Raw genomic sequence first — 23,248 nt, 5'->3', positions numbered from 1 at the left:
TTATTTATTTTGTTTTTGTTCTGCATTGGGCAACCTCTAGTGGTCCTCGGGAAAATAACACTTGAATATAAACCTATAGTGTTAATCAAGTATTTTGCTTGAATATCCTGTTGTCGTCTGATCCTGGATCACTCTATTTCCTTATAATAAGCAAAGATGTCAAGCAATAAGGATCTTGGGCTTAATTAGAAGGAACACAAATAAATAATGAATTAGTTTTTAAAAATAAGTGTACTGATATTACTACAGAATGAAGGACAGTCATAAAAGGCTCTTTCTAAATGATAAGAAAGAGCCAGTCACATGGCAATCAAGGATTAGTGTGTTCCAGGTAGAAGGAATAGCAAGTGCAGTGGCCTTGACTTAGGTATGAGCTTTGTGTTGTTGAGGAATGGAGTAAAGCCCATGTGAAAATGTGCCCTTAACATAGCTAGGAAGGAAGGCAGGTGGTAGAGATGTAGTCAGAAGGAGAGTTGGGGGCCAGGTCATAGAAAGCCTTGATCATTTCTAGAAGTTTTGATGTCATTCTATATACAGTGAGAAAACACTGGAAGGTGTTAGAGAAGGAAATGACATAAAATTCTAGCTTCTAGACAGAGGGTGGTTCGGAGGAGTGGTCATGAGGAGAACAATCAAGAAACTAGTTTTTAAATTCATACAGATGAGAAAGAGAGAAGATAATGACTGGGCAAGTAGCAGTAAAAATGGAAAGGGGTGGATTTGAGATATATTTTTATAGATAGATCTAAGAGGACTTGCTAATGAATTACATATAAAAACCATGAGAAAAAGGAATTAAGAATGACCAGGTTTTTAAACTTGCATAACTGAGTGCCATGTTCTGGTTTTAGGAAGACTAAGAAAGGTATGAGAATCAAGACTTGTTCTTTTACTTCATGAAATTTGATCTAAAATATAGCTAAGTTGTTGTTTTTGTGGATGTGTGTATATGACTTAAGAATGAATGTTCCTCTTCTAGCATATGATATCTACTTTTGATCTCCTTTTATTTCTTTCAGCTTTGGAGGAATTTTTTACATCACTTGTGAAGCAAGAAATGGTGAATATGCCTCGTGGGGTGTATCACTCTGCATTGAAAGGAGCTGCCCGCTTAGATCAAGGAAAGACTGTAGCAGGAATCCCCAATTTTATGTTGAAAATGTATGAAACAAACAAGCAGCCAGGTTTGAAACCTGGCCTTGCGGGTAAGCACAATAGATCAATGTATAGGTTTTTAATGTACCGATTTAAGTTTCTCTTCCGAGTAGGATGTGATTGGGCATGGAAAGGCATTGCTGCTGCTGCTCACATCTAGACTGGATAAATTACAAACATGAATCACATGTTAAAGCCATTTAGAGAACTGCAGAAGCAAAGACATTATAAAAGCAAAGAAGAGATAGACTGAAATTACAGAATAGGGGAAACATTTTAGATATTTTAGATTGTTCCCTTCCCCACCCACTGGCCCCCACCTCATAGGGGATGTTCACTGATTTTGGTTGTGAACTGGGACTGGGAATTGGCTCAGGCAGAGGCCTGTTGGAGGATAGAAAAACCGGTAAAGCTTTTAGTGGTGTCAAGGGACTAGGGTGATGTGGTGATTAATTTTATGTATCATCTTAATTGGGCTAAATGATGCTCAGATAACTGGTAAATATGATTTCTGAGTGTGTCTGTAAGTGAGTTTCCAGAAGAGGTTAGCATTTGAGTCAGTAGACTGAGTAAAGGTCACCCTGAGCAGTGTGGGTCGGCAACATCCAATCCATTGAAGATCTGAATAGAACAAAAAGACAGAGGAAGAGTGAAGCTGGGAGATCCATCTTCTGCCTTTGGATAGTGGTGCTCCTGGTTCTTGGGCTTCTGATTCAGACTGAATTATACCACTGGCTTTCCTGGTTTTCTCGTTTGCAGACAGGAGATTATGGGACCTCTCAGCCTCAAAATTCTTGTGAATCAATTGCTATAAAAAAATCTCTACTTGCTTATCTACATATCTATATCTATACATATCTTGTTAGTTCTGTTTCTCTGAAGATTCTAACTAATATAGGTGACAAACTGGAGATTTTCCTCTTAAGATATTTGGTGAGTTTTGAGTTTGCACTGAAAGTTAAAGAACTAGGCTGATGCTTCTGAAAGGCAGTGGTCTCCAGTCTTATGGTACTTGGAAAACAAAGACTGACTAGGAGAGTGGACCTGAAAACCAAGTACACAAATAGTGAATTGATGCTGGAGAGCCACAGATCTTTTCACCTGGTTGCCTTTATTCATTTTAGCCTCAGTGAGAGGCTGAAATTCAGGCTTGACCTTAACAAGAGGGTGGTACAGGAGGCAGAGAAACCAACAGAGATCTTGACCTTTTTGTGGTAACCTTCGTGACAAAACTGAGCTGTAGGGGCTTCAAGCACACAGCATGTTTCTCCCTTAAGATATTTGTCAAATTTTGAAGCTTTGTGGGATGGGAATTTAAAAGGTAACCTGAAAACTTCTGAGGACAGAAGTAAATCTCTGAATCTCCCATAATCTTCCCATATTGAAAAGTCAAAGACCGGTTAGGCTGTCAGTTGAAAATCTTGAAGAAGGTGTGCCCTAGAAACAGGGTTGAACTAGAGGTAGACTGAGGTTTACCAAAGCTATAATCAAGCCTGGCTCAGTTAAATCCCCAATTCAGTTGAGATGATCAGTCCTTCACTCTGCCTAACAGAGGAGAAACTCCTCTCAGATAAAAAATAACATCATTTAGAATTTCTGTGGTTCTTTCATTACTATTCAGTGTACAGGGGAAAGGTTCTAGGCATTTGAAAAAGGAAGAAACTAGAAAGGAAGGGAATATTTCATGGAGATTAAGCAGTCAGTGTATCAGGAAGGCATCACAATTCTAATCAGTGTACACAAAATAGCAGAGTTCAAACTACATGACAAAAAATATAGTTTTTCAGTTAGTTCTAAACTAAATAGACAAATCCACAATACTAGTAGGAAACTCTAAAACATCTTTTTCAATGACTTGATGAATAAGCAGATAAAAAATCAAGTTCACAAAATATATGAACAATACTGTGAACAAACTTTACTTAAGTGATGCATGGAACATTGTATCTTATAGTGATATAATTTGTATGCTTTTAAACTGTACATTGGGTTATTTGTCTTCTTGTTGATTTTTAAGATTTCTTTATGTACACTGGTAGGAAGGAAATGGCAACCTGGAGGAGGAAATGGCAACCCAGTCCATTATTCTTGCCTGGAAAGTCCCCATGGACAGAGGGGCCTGGTGGCCTGTATAGTCCATGGCGTCGCCAAGAGTCGGCCATGACTAAAGTGACTTAACACACACACAAACAAACTGTACATTGGCAACTTATCAGAATGATCATATGGCAGATCATAAACTTCAAGAAATTTCAAAATATTGAAGTCATTGACTCTGTCCTCAGATAGCAAAGTTGCTGCTGCTGCTGCTGCTGCCAAGTCACTTCAGTCATGGCCGACTCTGTGTGACCCCATAGACGGCAGCCCACCAGGCTCCCCCGTCCCTGGGATTCTCCAGGCAAGAACACTGGAGTGGGTTGCCATTTCCTTCTCGAATGCATGAAAGTGAAAAGGGAAAGTGAAGTCACTCAGTCGTGTCCAACTCTCAGTGACCCTATGGACTGCAGCCTACCAGGCTCCTCCGTCCATGGGATTTTCCAGGCAAGAGTACTGGAGTGGGGTGCCATTGCCTTCTCCGATAGCAATGGGATTAAGCTAAAACTAATAAAGAGATAGCTAGCCTGGAAATTCCACTAGCCTGGAAATTGAATAATATACTTTAGATCATCCATGGATCAAAGGAAAAATCAAAATGGAGATCAGAAAATATTTTGAACTGAATGATAATGGAAATAAGCCAAATTACAACTTGTGGGATGCAACTAAAACAGTGTTAGTGGGAAATTCATACCTTTAAAGCATATACTGAAAAAAAAAAAAAAGGAAAGAAAAGCAATGATAATTAAAGCTTCTATTTCAAGAAAAATGGAAAATAGCAGTGAATTAAACTTAAATTATAAAGGAAGAATAATAAATATAAGAATAAAAATCAATGAAAATAGAAAACATATAAAATAAAGAAAATCAGCAAAGCCAAAAGTTGACTCTTTGGAAAGTTTAAAAGAATTGATAAAACCATTGTAAGTCTGGACAGAAAAATAGAGAAATATAGATTACCTATACTAGGAACAACAAAGGAGACAGCACTTCAGACCCCACAGCATTCAAAAAAAAAATATTATGAAGAACTTTTAGCCAATGAATTTCACATTTAGATAAGATGTAGAAGTTCATCAAAATATAAAACTTTGCAGAAGTGACAGAAAGCAGGCTAGACTATATGAATACTTTGAAATTGGGTATTAGTATTAGTATTAAAGAAATTGAGTCTTTAAGAACCTTGCCACAAAGAAACCCTAGGTGCAGATGCTTCGTTGGTGAATTTTTCAAAAAAATTAAGAAAGAAATAACAGGGATCTTTATAAACTCTAATATAGGAGGAAAAAAAAGAACCCTCTAGATGAGGTCAGCATAACCTTAATACTGAATATCAGAAGGGAATATTAAAAGCCACTCTTTTCCATGAACATAGTTGTGAAAATCTCCCCAAAATATGTTAGAAAATGGAATTCAGCAGTACATACAAAGGAAAATAAATAGTAATTAGTGAGGTTAATTTAATGTTTGAAAATCAATATAATTTATTACATTAACAGCAAAAAGGCAGTATAATCTTTAGATGACCTCAATAGATGTAGAAAAAGCCTTTGAAAAACTTAGCTCCTATTCATGTTACATAAAAGACTCTCATTAAGCTCTGAATAGAACTTCTTTTATTCTGATAAAGAACATCTACAATGCCATCTTTGTACTTAATGCTGAAATAATGAAACTTTCACTCCTTGAGATTGGGGAAAAGATATGGATGCATGTTGTTACCACTATTATTCAGTATTGTAATGGAAGCCATAGCTAGTGTAATGAGCTGAGAAAAAGAAATAAAAGTCATACAGATTAGAAAGGAAGAGATAAAGTAGTCATTATTTGATGATGACATGATTGTATACATAGAAAATCCAAAATAATCTGCAGAATAATTAGGATTAATAAATGAATTAAGATTACTGTGTACAAAGATCATATAAAAATGAATTGTGTATTTGTATGTATATAACAAAAATGAAACTTAAAAATTGTATCATTTATACTGGTACCAAAACCCATCAAGTACCCAGAATAAATTTAACAAGAATTGTGTAAAATCCTTATACTGTATGCTATAAAATATTATGGAGAAAAGTTAAAGAAATTCAAATAAATTGAGTTATATACAGTGTTTATGGGCCAGAAGACACCATGCTGTAAAAATGTCAACTCTCTCCAAGCTAATATGTAGTTTCAACCCAGGCCCAATCCACATTCCAGTAGGTTTTTGTAGACTGACAGACTGATTCTAAAATTTGTGTGAAACTGCAAAATACCAATAAGCTTACCAAGGTAAGCTTGGAGAACAAAAACAAAATAGGAGGATATACATTACCAGATATCCAGACCTATTATGAAACCACGATAATTGACAGTGTGATATTGGTGCAAAGACAGGCCAACTGACTAGTGGAAGAATATGGAGTGTACAGAAACAGACCTACATATACAAGGTCACTAGATTTGTTGCAAAAGTAATACTGTGGTGCTATAGAGAAAAGGGATGATCTTTTTGAAAAATAACAAATTATATTAAAATCACGAACATGTATTAAAGTATACCATTAAGAGAGTGAAAAGGCAAGGCACAGAATACAAGAAAGTATTTTTAAGACATGTATCTGATAAGAACTTGTATCTAGAATATGTAAAGCATTTTAAAAAATCAATAAGAAAAACACAATTGAAAAACAGGGAAAAGAATTGAGTTTACCCTTCAAAAAGCGGGTGTACACAGTATATTAACACATATATATATGGAATTTAGAAAGATGGTAATGATGACCCTATATTTGAGACAGCAAAAGAGACACAGATGTAAAGAACAGACTTTTGGACTCTGTGGGAGAAGGTGAGGGTGGGAGGATTTGAGAGAATAGCATTGAAACATGTATATTACCGTATGTGAAATAGATCTCCAGTCCAGGTTCGATGCCTGAGACAGGGTGCTCAGGGCTAGTGCACTGGGATGACCCTGAGGGATGGGATGGGGAGGGAAGGGGGAGGGGGTTCAGGATGGGGAACACATGTACACCCATGGCTGATTCATGTAAATATATGGCAAAAACCACCACAATATTGTAGAGTAATTCACCTCCAATTAAAATTTTTAAAAAAAAGAGGGTATACAAATGTCTGATTAGATGATCAACTTCATTAGTCATCTGAGAAATGCAAATTAAAACCACAGTAAGATACCGCAGCAGACCTAACAGTATGGCTAAGATGAAAAAAAAGTGGAAAATACAAAGTACTGATAAATATGTGGAGTAAACAGAACTGCTGCTGGGAATGTAGGTTAGTAGAACCACTTGAGACAATTTTTAGTGAATAAATTCATACTCTGTTACCTACCTATTTCCTTCTTAGGAATAAGCCCAAATAAAGTCACCAAAAGACATAATAATGTTCACTGAAGCATTATTTGTGTAGCCCTAAACTTATTTTAGTTGCTGAGCTTCCCGGGTAGCTCAGCTGGTAAAGAATCCACCTGCAGTGCAGGAGACCCCCATTCGATTCCTGGGTGGGAAAGATCCCCTGTAGAAGGGATAGAAGCTATCTAAATGCCTATTGACAGTAAAATTGTGGTATGTGCACACTATGGAGTGTTATTCAGTAATGACAATACATATACTACGACTGCCAATAACAATATGAATGATTCTCACAATGATTATGTTAAGTGAAAGAAGTCAGATAGAAAAGTGTACAGCCTGATTTCAGTTATGTAAAGTACCACAGTATGAAAAAAAGGTTGCTAGAAAGTTGTTATCTTTGGGCTGAGGGTGGACGTGATTGGAATGAGACATGAGGAAGGGCTTCTAAGATGTTAACAATGTTTTGCTTCTTGATCTGGGTGCTGATTACACTTTTGTTCAGTTTGTAAAAACCCATTGAGCAGTATGCTTATGTGCACTCTTCTCTCTTATACTTCAGGAAGAGATATTTTTAAAGGTAATTTTTTCTGTTTTAGTATCCTAGTCCTTGAATATATCTTCTCATTGGCTCAGAATTACCCAGATAAGGTCCAAGACTACCCTAACTCATACTCTAGTGTTTGGCTGCCTGCCTTTGCTTTTTTTTTTTTTTATGCTGTAAGTTCATTTGGGCTTTTTTTTTTTTTAATTTATTTATCTATTTTTTAACTTTACAATATTGTATTTGTTTTGCCATACATTGACATGAATCCACCATGGGTGTACATGTGTTCCCCTTCCAGAACCCCCCTCCCACCTTCCTCCCCATCCCATCCCTCTGGGTCATCCCAGTGCACCAGCCTAGAGCACCCTGTATCATGCATCGAACCTGGACTGGCGATTCGTTTCACATATGATAATTTACATGCTTCAGTGGCATTCTCCCATATCGTCCTGCCCTCACCCTCTCCCACAGAGTCCAAAAGACTGTTCTATATTTCTGTGTCTCTTTTGCTGTCTCATATACAGGGTTATCTTTACCGATTTACTAAATTCCATATATATGTGTTAGTATACTGTATTGGTGTTTTTCTTTCTGGCTTACTTCACTCTGTATAATAGGCTCCAGTTTCATCCACTCATTAGAATTGATTCGAATGTATTCTTTTTAATGGCTGAGTAATATTCCATTGTGTATATGTACCGCAGCTTCCTTATCCATTCGTCTGCTGATGGGCATCTAGGCTGCTTCCATGTCCTGGCTATTATAAACAGTGCTGCGCTGCCTTTGCTTTTTAACTGACATGGGGTCAGCTAATGCTGGAAGTTCAGTTTAGTTAAGCAGTGTAGGAAGGATTGGGAGAAGGGTAACAGATGGAGGAGGGGAGGAAAAAGGGAAGTGAATGTATGTGAGTATAGGTATGATGGAAAACTAGTCCACTATGGGTGTAAACTAAAGGAACCCATATTATCAGGAGTTCACAAAGACTGGCATGCGTAAGCATTTCTATTTAATTGAGATTTATTTTTTAAGGAAAGTTAATAGAATCTCTAGAAGTAACAGTTCACAAAATTTAAAATAAACATGATTTGAAATTTTTTCATTTATTTACAAATGAAAAAGACTCCTCTGTAGTTTCAAGACGGTAACTTCTTATAGCTCTTCTGTTTTTTCTTTCCTGTACCAACAGTTAAAAAAAATAATAATTTGCTTAGCATATTCTTTTAACTTCTAAGTGTCTCTATCCAGATTGAATACCGACTACTGAGAACCTAATTAATGAAGTTTTTCCATAAGCAACGTTTTTATATTTCTTTTTTTTAAGGTGGTATGTTATTTTGTTATGATATTTCAATGTATCAGAGTAAAGATGGCAAACCATTGAACCGACTGATGGCCAGTAGAGGGCGAAGTTTCAAGCAGACCTCACTTGCTCTAGTGCATGAGGTAGGTACCTCTCCGTTCTCTGAAACAGTGCTTCTTGTTGTATATGCTTTGGGGTTTCCCTCCTTTGGTTTATGGTGATGAAATTTAGCGTGTGTTTGGAAATAATTCTTCTATTATTCATAACGAAAGTGGCTTTTAAAGACAACCAAAATATTTGATCCAACTGTAGTATTTTGATGTACTTCTCAAAGAAACCGGCATGTTTCCCTTAGGGCTCAGCCTGTTAGAGAGTAGTATCTAGGAAAGTATCTAGTAGTATCTTTGGTTTATTTATCAATATTTAATTGCCTTTGTTCAGAATAAATGCCAATTTATTATTTCAAGAAATAATCTAACCTATTTCTTAATTGTAATCCTTTGGAAGTATGTAAGGCACCACTATTTATATCTTGTGAATATTGGAAATTAACAGTAAATAATTGTGTTGGAGGAAGGGAAACCCTTTGATTTTATTGTTTATTTACTTTTCTTTTATGCTGCTCTTAAAATAAAATTATGTGATGCCATTAGGTGTTGCTTGAAATCTGATCATTACAGAGTGTACAATACCAGAGGGAAGAAAGAAGTTGGAAAGCACTTGGGAAACCTGTGGGGGTTTTTTGTTTTTTTTAATTTTATGACAGTTACTCATTCAGGTGTATATAGGTTAAACTGTATGAATGAATAACAAAGCAAAATATCACAACCAAGAGGTTTATTTCATATAATTTAGACATAAGTATATACATAAGTATACCTGTATATAACAGGTATAAATGAAAATGTATGAATTATAAAAATTTTAAAGGTTTGAGGTAATGATAGTCCTTCTATAATATGTTTGCGTTAAATCTTATTTTGGTGCATAATTTATAAATATTGGTATCACTTATTTGATTTGATAATATTGTGTGTCTTACCAGTTGCCACCAATTAGCATAGTCAGATTTTTGTTTGTTTATTTGTTTGACCACACCACGGAGCATGTGGGATCTTCCTGCCCTGCAGTAGAAGCATGGAGTCTGAACCCCTGGACCTCGAGGGAAGTCCAGCATAGTCAGATTATTAAAGACCCACCTATGCTACCCATATTAGTTTTATATATTTGGTTAGAATTGAAATTATGTAAATCTTTGTTTAATACACTGTCTTTAACTAACAAAGGAAGGAAAATCTGGGGAGAGTAGTATTTCTCTGGGAAGAAGAGAGGTTTCATTTCATAAGCGAAGAAAAACAGTAGGTAGTTTCTAGATTTGTTCTCCCTATTATCTTATTCATTGTTATGGAGAAGAAAGAGATTTGGTACTTTTTTTGTGCTTTAAAGCTGTGTACTTAACATGGATAACCAACATGTTAACTATTAAGGGAAGCCTGAATTTAAAAGTCGCTATCATAACAGATAGAGAAGAGAATGGCTTCCCATTCCAGTATTCTTGCCTGGAAATTCTCATGGACAGAGGAGCCTGGCGGGCTACAGTCCTTGCAATCGCAAAGAGTCAAACACAACTGCATGACTAACACTTGCACTTTCATCATAACAGAAACAAGGAAAAGTGTTAATGTAGGGGTGGCAGAAGACATCTGATAAATTAAGCAAATGGTATCAGGGCTTGTGAGGTGTACCTTAGATGTGAACAGAGAAAATATTTGAGTTATGATACTTGTTGCTTGTATTATAGAATGCCTAGAAAATTTCAAAGAGATGAGAAAAGATCATAATTTTAGGAGTCACTTGGAAGATGCATTAGACAGAATTCTGCCGAATTTTGGGTTGGATTTATCTTCTGCTTACTATAATTCATTTTTTAAAAAGGCAGAGATAGAGAATGAGCCAAGCAGTTTCTCAGAGTATCTGGCAACAAATAATAAAAATTTTAAGAGCTAGTTAATGAGAATAACAATTGCAATAATAATAACTCGTAACCAACTCAGGCACTTTAAAGTTTGCTGTGCATATGTTAATTCATTTAATCTCTATATTCACACTGTGAGGTTGGTACTGTTTATGTACTTGATACACACAAGTAGAAGAGCCTGGAAATTGAACCCAAAAAGTATGATTTCACAGTTCTTGATTCTGTCTTATTTTTAAAGTCTGTCACCATAGTTTCAATTTGTTTATTTACCCATGGATGGACATTTGGGTTGTTTCTACTTCTTTCAGATTATGACTAAAGCTGCTATAAACATTACTATACAGGTGTATATGTGGACATCTATTTTAATTTCTCTTGAGTAAATAACTACATACAAGTAGAATCACTAGGTCTTTTGGTGAGTGAAGATGAAAACCCAACTGTTTTTCCAGTGACTGCCCCACTTTGAATGCCCACCAGCAGCATAAGGAAGTTCTGGTTGCTCTCCCTCCTTGCCAGTGCTCAGTATGGTCAGTTCTTAAAATTTAGCAGTTCTCATAGTGGTTAGTGGTTTTCCTTTCGTGGTTTTTAATTTGTGTTTTTTTAATGACTACTGATGTTGAGCTTCTTTTCATGTATTTATTCACATCATGGAGTGTTGTGTTCTTTTGCCCATTTTAAATCCAGGTTTTTGTTTTCAAATGAGAATTCTTTATATATTCTGGATATAAGTTTGGTTTTTTCTTAATTAGAAATGTGTCTTGCACATGCAACTTGTCTTTTTATTTCCGTAACAGTGTCTTTTGAAGAGTGTCTCTTCAGTTTTACAGAATTTATCAAGTTTTTCTTGCTTTTTGTCTTATCCAAAGTCTCAAAAACTTGCTGTTTTCTTTTTTTTCCATGTTATCTTTTTTAATTTTTAAAAAATGAGGTATAATTTATAGACTGTAAAATTCACTCATTGAATGTGTGCAAGTCAATGGTTTTAGTATATACACAGAGATGTATAGCCATCAATCACCACAGTCAATTTTAGAATATTTTCATCACAATGTAAAGTAACTCTATACCCATTAGCAGGCACTCTCCATTTTCCTCACATCTCAGCCCTCATCAACCATGAGTCCACATTTTTTAAATTTTATATTGGAGTATAGCCAATTAACAATGTGATAGTTTTGGTGGACAGCAGAGGGACTCCACCATATATATACACGTATCCATTTTCCCCCAAACCCCTGTCCCATCCAAGCTGCCACATAACACTGAGCAGAGTTCCCTGTGCTATATAGCAGGTCCTTGTTGATTATCCACTTTAAATATAACAGTGTGTACATGTTGATCCCAAAGTCTCCACAGAAATCTTAAGTCAGCTTTGAGAAACTATTTTAAAAACCTGCTGTAATTTTGGTTACAAATGCATTGAATTTGTGTATCAGTCTGGGAGAGAACTGATATCTTAATAATATCGAGTTTTTCAACCAGTATGCAAGGTATATTTCTCCATTATTTTATGTCAGTGTTTTATTGTTTTCTTACTACAAATCTTGCACCTATTTTGCTAAATTTAATAAGTACTGCACATCCCTAAGTATTTTTATGCTAGGGCAATTAGACTGTTTTTTGGTTTGTCTTTATTTCAGACTGTTCATTGCTAAAATATAAACATATAATTGATACTTTTTATGGCCTTACTCTACCCACTTATATATTCTTGTAGCTTTTTTGTAGATTCTTTTTGATTTTCATTGCAATGTTGTCTGTGAATAGAAATGGTCTTAGTGTTTTTCTTTCCAATCTGTATGCCTTTGATTTCTTTTTCTTGCCTAATTTCACTGTCTAGGGCCCTTTGGTATGGTTGAACAGAAGTGGTGAGAGCAGACATTCTTATTTTGTTAACAAAATAGTCTTGGCGAAAGCATTCAGGATGCTTAACATTACATATGATGTTATATTTACTGTTAGTATAGAGATTTTATGGATATTCTGTATTAGGTTGATGAAGTTTCCTTTATTCCTAAATTGGTAAGTTTGGTTTTTTAATCACAAATAGATGTTGAATTTTGTCAAATGGATATTTTCTACATTTGTTGAAATGATTATATACTTTTTTCATTGGTTAGTAGGATGAATTATTTTGATTAATTTTTCTAATGTGAACCAAATCTGCATTCCTAGGATAAACTCCACTTGATTGTAATATAGTATCCTATTTATTGCTGAATTTGGTTTGCTAGTAATATTTTGTTAGGGGGCTTCCCAGGTGATCCTAGTGGTATGCATCCTGCCAATGCATAAGACATATAAGAGATGTGAGTTCAATCCCTGAGTTGGGAAGATCCCATGGAGGAGGACACTGAAACCCACTCCAGTATTCTTGCCTGGAGAATCCCATGGACAGAGGGGCCTCGTGGGCTATATAGTCCATAGGGTCACACAGAGTCAAACCCAACTGGAGCAACTTAGCACACACACACTTTGTTAAGGATTCTTGCACCTTGGCACCTATGAGAGATATGGTTTTGTGGTTTCCTTGTAATATCTTTGCCTGATATGTTATCAGGATAATGCTCTCCTAGTAATTTTTCCTTAAGTGGTAGAATTTTCTAGTGAAAATCTGGGCTTGGAGTTTGCTTTAGGAAAGTTTGTAACTATGAATTCAAGTTACGTAATATATGAGACTATTTACACTATCTATCCATCCATCCCTACTAATCCTGAAGAGGGAATTTTGGTGGCACAGCATACATGACAATTAGTATGTATCTCTCCTTTTTTAAAGTGTGCAGTTCATAAAATCAGGGAGTTTGTTTTAGCCATATGTAGTTCCAGCTCTTGGTATTCCTGGCACATAGTAGACACTTTATAAATGATTTTAATCCTTTCGAAACTTGGGTGTGTCTTATATTTGATATGTGCATTTAGTGGGATCGTCTCCTTTTTCCAGAAATGTTGCAGTTAAATTGATGGTGAATCTAATAATTGTTGAGATCTTACTAGGAAATGACACTATTGTCATTTGAACTGTTTGTGTTGTTATTCATTTATATGGTTTAGCTTCCCCTCTCTGCCAAAGGTTACATATACCTATAGGATATTCTATAGCCCTAATGCATACAACTATAGATGAGTGAGTGAGTGAATGAATGGGTAAATGAATATTCAAATGCTCTGCTCTTCATTTTTTTAAGTGTATTTTGCTCCATGTAATTGTCAATATTTCTCAATAACGATATTAGTTAAATCAAGTATTTTCAGTGTCTTGGAAAACTAGCTGTTTTCATCTGTGATGAATTCTTTAACACCCTTCTTTCTAAAAACTTTTTGTTTTAAATTGAAACTCTCCCATGTTATACTTTGAGAAGACTCATGGACCTAAGTCTGAATTGGGTTTGACCTGACCTACCAGGGTAGTTTAGATTTCTCTAAAACTGAAGTGCCCTCGCTCTCTTTGCTCCTTTGAAAAGGGGACCAGCAGGGGTCATTTCAGACCTACCAGTGCTTCTTCAAGCTCCTCCTCTGCCCTTATCTATGACTACTTCTTCTCATCCTGAAACTGACTTGGCTCCATTTGATGAGGAAGCTGAAGGTGAATGACATATCTCTTTCCCTGGAAGTTGCTGCCTGTCTTGTCATCCTTTGGCATTTCTAACTCTGACATGACACTCTCCCCTAAATTGGATGATACTGATTTGTCCCTGGATGAGAATGGCAGCTTTGCTTCATTATTTCCTCCATCTTTGGGCACATGCAAATTTTCCTGATCCTGCTGCTGCTACCCAACCATATTTCTGCCTTAGCACTAGGTAATGAGCTCTTTTTTCATCTTTTTTTCAGCGAAACCTTTATTGGGCTTATTGCCGACACTACTCTGAATGAGATTTTTTTCTTCTTTCTTTTGAAATTGATCATCACTTGTTTGTTTTGCCTTATAATAAGTTATATTTTTTCTTCTGCCTTCTTTACATTTTTCCCTAGATACCCAAAAGTACATGGGCTATAACCCATCATTTGCCCTTTTCTTTCAGTGCCTTCTTTATTTAAAAATGTATTTCTTGCGAAAAGCATGGAGTAAGTTAGCATTCATGCAATGAGAAACAATCAGATGAAAATTTTGAATAATAATTGGGAGAAGTGGTATCTGTGCTTGTTACACATTCCCCTTAGAAAACACTGTGAAAAGTATGGTTTGCTGTATTTTAGAGACTCTGTAATTACTGTGCGATGTGAGTTGTTATGGTAACAGGGTTTTCCCCCTTCCTGTTAAATAACAGAGTAAATGGTTGCTTGAGACATGATTGAATTGTCAGCTTTCAAGCTAATGTTATCCTGATGGGAAAGGGGAGTGGGGGGAGAGAAGAGAGACTGAGGTAGAGAGAGAAAGTGGGAGGGAGGGAGGAGAGAGAGAGTTTAAAATGTCCAGAAAACACCTACAAAGTGATGAATGTCATTCTCCTTTAAAAATGTGTCCTTCACAAGCCCTCCCTTCTTGTCTTCCAGTCAGTATTTGTCAGGGGACGGGAATAACAAAAAATTATTCTGTGCAAACAAGATTACTATTGACAGACAACTGAAGCCTGTGCTTTCTTATTTATATACAGTGGGACGTTGAGTGGCCTTGGGGGTCTCTAACACTAAGTACAAATGGTTTTTATTTTGAGAATGTGGGAGAAGTGTACATATGTCACAGACCAATGTAGTGACTCAGTATTGGTGTGTCTGGGTAGCAACTAAAGTTAAATGCTTTTATTCTTTTGATAATAATATATACATCTGGGAAACATGAAAACGCCTTACTTTGTGAGATTGAGGTTTTAAAATCCATAGCAAACACTTGACCTGTCAGTTTTACGTGCTGTTCTACCTTGTCCCATTCCAGTTTCATAGTCAACCTCACCAATGCTTGACTTACATGATATAAGTTATTTAATGAAGGGCTGTTGAAATGAGTATTTCCTTATAAATGAATAATTATATTTGTTAAGATCACTCAAGAGGCAGAGAACATTACCAAACTTCTGGGCAATGTATTCTGAACTGTAAATTATCAAATTAAGTGGTCATGTAGTTCCTTCTAGGGCTTCCCTGGTGGCTCAAACAGTAAAGAATTTGCCTACAATTCAGGAGACCCAGGTTCGGTCCCTGGGTCAGAAAGATCCCCTGGAGGAGAAAATGGCAACCCACTCCAGTATTCTTGCCTAGAGAACCCCATGGGCAGAGGAGCCTGGCAGGCTAGAGTCCATGGGGTAGAATAGAGTCAGATGCAACTGAGCAACTAAGCACACCCATACATAGTTCCTTCAAGTAAAATATGTGTCCATGAGGAAACTAGATCCTTTTTCATTCTGTCTTTTGACATTTGCTCTACGTTTGTGAATTGTGTTTCTAAGCAGGATATTTTCTGTCGAGGTAGTATTTCAGGTATACGTCATTAGAACTTGTGTGATACTAATTAAAATGTTTAGTTAGGAAATTTCAAACTGTAAAGTTTGTTAATACTCACTTTAAATTTCGCTTTGTCTCTCACAGTGTTTTTAATCTGGAATGAAACATTTCCCAGCCAGAACATTTTGAACATGTTTTATAAATTTCAAATAACTGTATCCTCAACAACTTGTATTAGAGTTTAGCTGTGCCTATTAAAATGGTTTTCTAACATTGTGTTTTCACACATCATAACTCTCTGTGATTACTTGTTTATGATAGTGTAGTTTTCACATGACAAGATTTTGCCTTAAAGCGAATACTGTACATTTAATTTGGTTAAGCTCAGCAGGTCTTTAAGTGAACATTTATGTGTGAGACACTATTGTGGGTTCAGTGTCCGTGAGAGGGATTCGTGAATAGAATATGATATCTGCCCTTAGGTTGGTATGATTAGCGTCCATCAAAAAAAAAATGCAATCTGTTAAGTATAACAAGAGAGGTATAGTATAGTGTCCTGGAAGTGTAGGAATGGGAGAAATATGTAAGTAGAGATGAGAGGAACGCAGGGCATTCAAAGCCATGGAAGCAATCAGTGAATGCGAAGGTCTTGAAGAGTATTGGACAGGCTCGGAAATTGGTTTATAACCCAAGTGAACCAGAATACAGGTTAAATGAAAGAGAGGAGCAGAAAATTAGTGGGGAAGCTGGTTGAGGATCTTAGCCAGCAGAGTTCTCACATAACAACAAATTATTTCTTAAAGTAAATGGTGTACTTTTAATTCTAAAATATTTTGGACATAGCATAGAAGAATTTTGGACTTTATTCTTTAATGAACCATCAAAGGTTTTTTGAAAAATTCTGAGTTAATATAATAGTAGCAACACCATTCAGGGTGTATTAGAAGGAAGAAAGATTTTAGACTGTTAAGAGATGAGCTAGGTGGCCTCAATAATTAAGGCAGGAATTAAGACTAACTCAGTGAGGAAGAAAGTAGGGACAAATGTAGTGAACATTTCAGAGGTAGAGCTGACAATTGAGTTGGAGGCAAGGGAGAAATCCAGGATAAATCAGAAATTTCAAATCTGAATGACTGCAATATTGATGGAGTAATATTGCAATGTTGATAGAGGAATGATAAGAGGGAGAGTAGCTTTTGAATGATGATGCAAAGAAGTGTACAGAGGGTATTAAGTAGTGGGAGGTGAATGTTTGAGAAGTACATGTTCTACAAGTGGTCATTTTCAAACTATGTATTTTAAATTTTATTTTATTGAGTTATATACATATGGTAGGTTTCTCCCCTTTTAGTGTATAGTTCTATGAATTTTGAGAAGTGAACACATTCATCCAATCAGTACCACAGTCAAGATAAGGACAGTTCTAGTACCCTAAAATCGCCCCATACCCCTTTACAGTCAGCCCCTCCTGTGCTCCCCCATCTCCTGACAACCACTGATCTCTCTTATGTGCCTCTAGTTAAAACTGCATTTTAAAGAATTATAGGGACCACCACAGGCTAACAGATGCAGATTCTGTCCCTTGGTTGGGCAGATCCTCTGGAGAAGGAAATGGCAACCCCCTTCAGTATTCTTGCCTGGAGAATCCTATGGACAGAGGAGCCTGGTGGGCTGTACAGTCCATGGGGTCGTAAAGAGTCAGACACAACTGAGCATGCGTGCATGAGCACTCACGAGGGACCACCACAGAGTAGACTGAGATGATCATGAGGGCTGAGCACCAAGCCCTCAACCATCTTCCTTACTTCATCTAGACAGATTTTGCTTCTCTGATTTGTGTTTTATATATTGGCATTTTACTTAACATTTGAGGTGAGGTGGAAAAATTACGTAACTAAATACTTGAAAACTATTATTCTGCAGTCGTAATGATACCACTCGGAGCCACCAATATCTCTCACCTATAGTTTTGCTGGTGCCTCTGAGCAGATTTCTCTGCTTTGACCTTTGCCCACTATAGTCTCTTCTCGGCAGAACAGTCCATAACGTCCTTTTGCAATGTAGATTAGATCATATCATTTGTCTCAAAACTTTATAATGACTCCCCCTTTAGTGAGAATAAAGGCAAGTCCTGAGAACTGACCTAGAAGGCCATCCTTTCTCCTGTTGACTCACCAGCCCTCTCTGTTTCCACTCTCCTCTTTGCTTCTCTATCTGTGCTCATACTGGCCTCCCTTCTGTTCCTAAAACAGTGAGCCATGCAGTCACTTTAGGGACCTTTGCCTTATCTTTTATTTTGTTTTTTGATTGAACTAAAAGTCATGTAACATCAAACTAACCATTTTAAGGCTTAAAGTGTGTAAGTCAGTGGTATTTAGTACCTTTGCAGTGTGTAACCATCACCTCTATCTAGCTCTGAAACCTTTTCATCACTCCCAAATGAGACCATGTATACATTAAATGTTCCCTCCCACTTCTTCATCTCCCCATCCCTGGCAACCACTAAGTTGCTTTCTATCTGTATGGATTTCCCTGTTCTGGACATTTCGTATAAATAGAATCATATAATATGTGACCTTTTGTGTCTGGCTTCTTTCACTTTCACATCATGTTTTCAAGGTACATCCATGTTGTAGCCTACATTAGTACTTCGTTCCTTTTTATGGCCAAATAATATTCCATTGTGGATGTATCATTTTTTGTTCATCCATTTATTCTTTCATGAACAAATTCATTCAGGGGTTATTTCCACCTTTCACCTATTGTGAAAGTGCTGCTTGAGCATGTATTACAGTATTTGTTTGAATATGTATTTTCAGTTCTTTTCAGTATATACCTAGGAGTGGAATTGTGTATGTGTGTGTGTGCCCATGCTTAGCCATGTCTGGACTCTTTGCAGCCCTGTGGACTGTAGCCCACCAGGCTCTTCTGTCTGTGAAATTTTCCAGGTAAGAATACTTAAGTGGGTTGCCATTTCCTTCTTCAGGGCATCTTCCCAACCCAGGGATTGAACCCATGTCTCTTGAGTCTCCTGCATTTGCAGGCAGATTCAAGCCCAGGAGTGGAATTGCTGGGTCATAATTCTATATTTAACTTTTTGAGAAACCACCAAACTGTTTTCCATAGCAGCTGAACCATTTTCCATTCCCACCAGCACTTTCCTTTGTTTTTACATCTTCATCTTCAAGTTTTCACTCAGGCTTCACCTTCTCAGTGAGATACACTGATCACGCTATTGGTCCTGTAATCTGCTTCTGTCCCCACTCTGGCCTTATTATCCTTCTTTCCCCCTTCTATTTGCATATTTCCATAACATGGTCTCTTCTTTTAGGCACATGCAGTAATGTTTCATTATACTTAGTACTACCTCTTATACACAGAAACTCTTATTCTTTCCTAAATCATAGAACCTGCTCACCTCAGCAGTCCATCAGACACCTGTCATTTCATGGGTATGCAAAGTTAGTCTTAGAAAAAGTATATTGCACATGTTAATTAAAACTTAGTGCACAGTACTTGAGAACCTTGCTTTATCATCTGTTGAATAACAGGGCTGAAACGTCATGATTTGGAACTTGTTTGTTGATTGGCTTTCCTTCAAAGGCTTCTCACAAGTATAACAAATGATACATGATTTTCATACTTTAAAAATGCTAATTATACTTGTCAGCCTAGCAACATTAACCTATATGGGAGGGTTATGTATTGAATTGGAATGGGATCCTAAAATGTGCTGTGTTAAAAATGGTCAAGGAAGTCTCTTCTGTCTGTAGCATAGCTGGAGAGTAAAGGTATGGCTGTATGCAAGCCACTTCCCTAAGTCTCTCTTCTGTAAGTGAGAAAATGCATTTTACAGGAGATTCGGCCCCAGCTAACTCCACAGAAAACTAAGACTAGGTGTAATCTCAGGAAACCTGGGGAGTTCAGGCTGGTGTCTATGCTCAAGCCTGACTGCCTCCCTGCACCCTCTCTCAGATGTGGTCTGAGTAGCAGCAGGAGGAGTAGCTTTAACCTTCAGTTTATAACCTCCTTTTAAATAGGTTTCCTGGCATGAGCGTCTTTGTTCTTAGAAGCTCGACATTTGATTTGCTTATTTACCTTTACATTTTTTTCATACTACTTTCTTTTCTTAACTCAAGTTTAAGAAGCAATTGAGATCATTGTCTTTCCAAAAACATTCAGTAGTCTCTTTGCCAATTTGCCGAGACTTGAGCTTCCCAGGTGGCGTAAGAGAGCTGGGTTCGATCCCTGGTTGGGAAGATCCTCTGGAGGAGGGCACAGCAACCCACTCCACTGTTCTTGCCTGGAGAATCCCATGGACAGAGGAGCCTGTCGGTCTATGGTCCACAGAGTTGCAAAGAGTCAGACACGACTGAGCGACTTAGCACACAGCACGTGGATATTCTCAGTTGTGCAGTGATGTCCGTGGATTATTTGGCAGCAAAATTTTAAGATATTTTGAAGTTCTGAAGTAAGAGGTAAAAGTTTTAGTTGTGGTGTTGGTTTTCTTTCTGTGTAATCCAGATCTCAAAATAGAACTCAAAGATTGTTCATCTATTTTATGGAAAGAAAACAGAATTGATAGGAAAAAAGTTAAAGGGAAGTCCCCACATTTTGGAAACAGAGAGCAAGGTCAAGGACCAATTAGTGCCTCCACAGCTTCCTCAACAATGAGAGAGGAAGCAGGAATTGGTGGGTTCATTCCTTCAAGGAGTTTTGTTAATATGTCAACAAGGCTCCCTCTACTCTACTTGACAGAATGAGTACTTAACCAGAAAAGCAAGAAACCTGTCTTTATAATTTTTTTAAGTTTATTTCGTGATCTGAATATCTCTTTCATACTGTTGAGTATCTGATTTTTAAAAAAGAAACAATGGGATGAGGGGTGTAGATTTCAGACAGAACTGATCTCTTTGTTCCCACAGACGCTTCATAATCTATTTATGGCCATTTGTGACTCTCTCTGCCCATTTCTGAAGCCTCTGCAGTCACTGATCGATTTATAATCCTCATATCCTTCCAGAGTCCCTTGCTCGTTGTAGGCCCACACTGAGACAGGGATGAAAGAAAATATCAGAAGCCATGGAAACCAACTCTGTTCAGAGAGGCTGTTCTCTTCCCTATCACAAAGCACTTGAGAAAATTAATTCCTGTCATATAGTAAAAATCTCCCTAAACACTGTAGTTATCATGATCTTGGGGCAGTCATATAGAAATTTGTCCTTTTTATGTGTTTGTTGTTGCTGTTTGTCTGTGAGACACAGACTAAAGTTTCCGTTGTTTGAGTTTAGATGAGAGGAGTTACAGGAAACATGAAATGTGATGCACTGTGACTATTTTTTTTCTTGAGTGATCTTTCTTTAACAGAAGCAGACCTTGACAAGATTTGTTGCAAGATAGCCGTATACTAATAGGTAGAAACAGAAATGACTATGAAAACCAGATGTTTTGTCTGGGCCTGTCTTCAGAAACAGGATTTCAGTGTTGGCATGTATCATTTTTCTCTTGTTTACCCACACTGATTAAAGGGCATTTATCTAGTGGTGTGCACAATTGCTGTGTGCGGGACTCATTTGCATGCTCTTACCACGATGGTTTCTACACAACATGATATTTCTGTTGGCAATTTAAGTTTATTACTTCAGAAACTGTCATACTGGAAGTCCAGGATGTAAGAAATATTTATTTTTATTTAAAATTACTAGGGGGATTTGTTAGACAAAACCTAGTTTCCTGACATTGACAAGAGGCTTTCTAGAGTTTCTCCCTAATTTTCAAAGACATATTTGTATTACACATGCATCTTGACTTGTGGTCATTGTAGGATTTTATTTGCTTTAATTTAGAAAATTCCAGGCTTATTTTATTTTGTCTTTGCAGGACTCTAAACTCCTCTGCTTTGAAAATCTCCAAAAGATCTTATTTGCGGTTATGATCCTAGACGGATTTGGTTTGTTTTAGAATCTAAACCATTGAAATGAAGGGAAAGAAGGAGTTCCTGATACAATTTTCATTTTATTCTGTTTTAATATTGTGCAGCCTGACTTATGGTACATTTTCTCCACAGGTTCATATCCAACTTTCCGAGTGGCACCGGGCAATTTTTCTCCCCCAGGCCTGGCTCGCGTATATGACTCGTGCTTATCATGCCATTTTGCAGGTAATGAAATCATGGGCATGGCTTGCTTTAAGGCCTCTCTCTTTTTTAAGGTTTACTGCAAATATGAATTTAATGTAAAAGCACTTAGGAAAATAGCATTATCAAAAATGCAGCAGTTTTCTTCTTTCTGACTTATATTAATGCAAATATGTGGCATCTAGAAAAATGATACAGATGAACCTATTTGCAGGGCAGGAATAGAGACGCAGACTAGAGAATGGACGTGTGGATTCAGGCAAGGAACGGGAGGGTGGAACAAATTGGGAGATTAGGTTTGACATATATACCCTACCCTGTGTGACATAGATGGCTAGTAGAAAGCTGTTTTATTGCAGAGGGAGCTCAGCTAGGTGCTCTGTGATGGCCAAGAGAAGTGGGATGATGGTAGGTTAGAGGGAGGCTCAAGAGGGATGGCGGAGAAGGCAATGGCAACCCACTCTAGTACTCTTGCCTGGAAACTCCCATAGATGGAGGAGCCTGGTAGGCTGCAGTCCATGGGGTCGCTAAGAGTCGGACATGACTGAGCAACTTCACTTTCACTTTTCACTTTCATGCATTCGAGAAGGAAATGGCAACCCACTCCAGTGTTCTTGCCTGGAGAATCCCAGGGACGGGGGAGACTGGTGGGCTGCTGTCTATGGGGTCGCACAGAGTTGGACACAACTGAAGCGACTTAGCAGCAGCAGCAGCAAGAGGGATGGGAAATATACATACATATAGCTGATTCACTTCATTGTACAGCAGAAACGAACACATTTTAAAGCGATTATACTCCAATAAAAAATGCAATGGTTATTTTTGCTCATAAAAGAATGTGAAGCATACATATATAACTGCACTTAAATTTTAAGTGTGATGCCCCCCCCAAATATGTGTTCCATCCAGAGCTCCCTCTTGAATGCTACTCTCCTGTGTCCTGCTGCTTGGTGAATGTCTGTTATTGTGCCTGATGTCCCCCATGGCTGGCCCACAGCACCTCAACTTGAGTACATCCCAGACTGAGTTCATCATCTTGTACCTGCCCCCTCTCCATCTAGACTTGCTTTCATCTCCAGCTTTATGTCTTAACCCTTCCCCTGCATTTTGAACCTTGCTCAATTTCTTTGTTTTCCTAAACACAGCATATCTTCCCTAACCTCTTAATTTTTTACTTTCCAAACCAGGGATCGAACCTAGGCCCCCTGCATTGGGAATGTAGGGTCTTAGCCACTGGACCACCAGGGAAGTATACCCTAACCGTTTGACTTTTACCTACACTGTTCTT

At 37.4% G+C, this 23,248-nt stretch overlaps 1 protein-coding gene across 12 annotated transcripts in view; it reads left to right on the top strand.

Annotated features, from left to right (window-relative positions):
* Window positions 1-23,248, top strand: part of FOCAD (focadhesin) — a 301,886-nt gene that overhangs the window by 200,028 nt on the left and 78,610 nt on the right. For all 12 annotated transcript variants that reach the window (XR_014076742.1, XR_014076743.1, XM_081569987.1 and 9 more), the window contains 3 exons: window positions 1,020-1,205; window positions 8,483-8,604; window positions 21,892-21,984. Coding sequence is in view for 10 of the 12 variants with exons in the window: in XM_081569987.1 (XP_081426113.1) it covers window positions 1,020-1,205; window positions 8,483-8,604; window positions 21,892-21,984 (401 nt within the window). In the remaining 2 variants the exon portion in view is untranslated. The remainder of the gene's footprint in view (window positions 1-1,019; window positions 1,206-8,482; window positions 8,605-21,891; window positions 21,985-23,248) is intronic.

The sequence above is a fragment of the Giraffa tippelskirchi genome, chromosome 1 (assembly GCF_054371585.1).
Source record: "Giraffa tippelskirchi isolate mGirTip1 chromosome 1, T2T-mGirTip1v1.2.pri, whole genome shotgun sequence".
NCBI lineage: Eukaryota > Metazoa > Chordata > Mammalia > Artiodactyla > Giraffidae > Giraffa > Giraffa tippelskirchi.
This window is presented reverse-complemented; position numbering and strand designations above follow the sequence as displayed.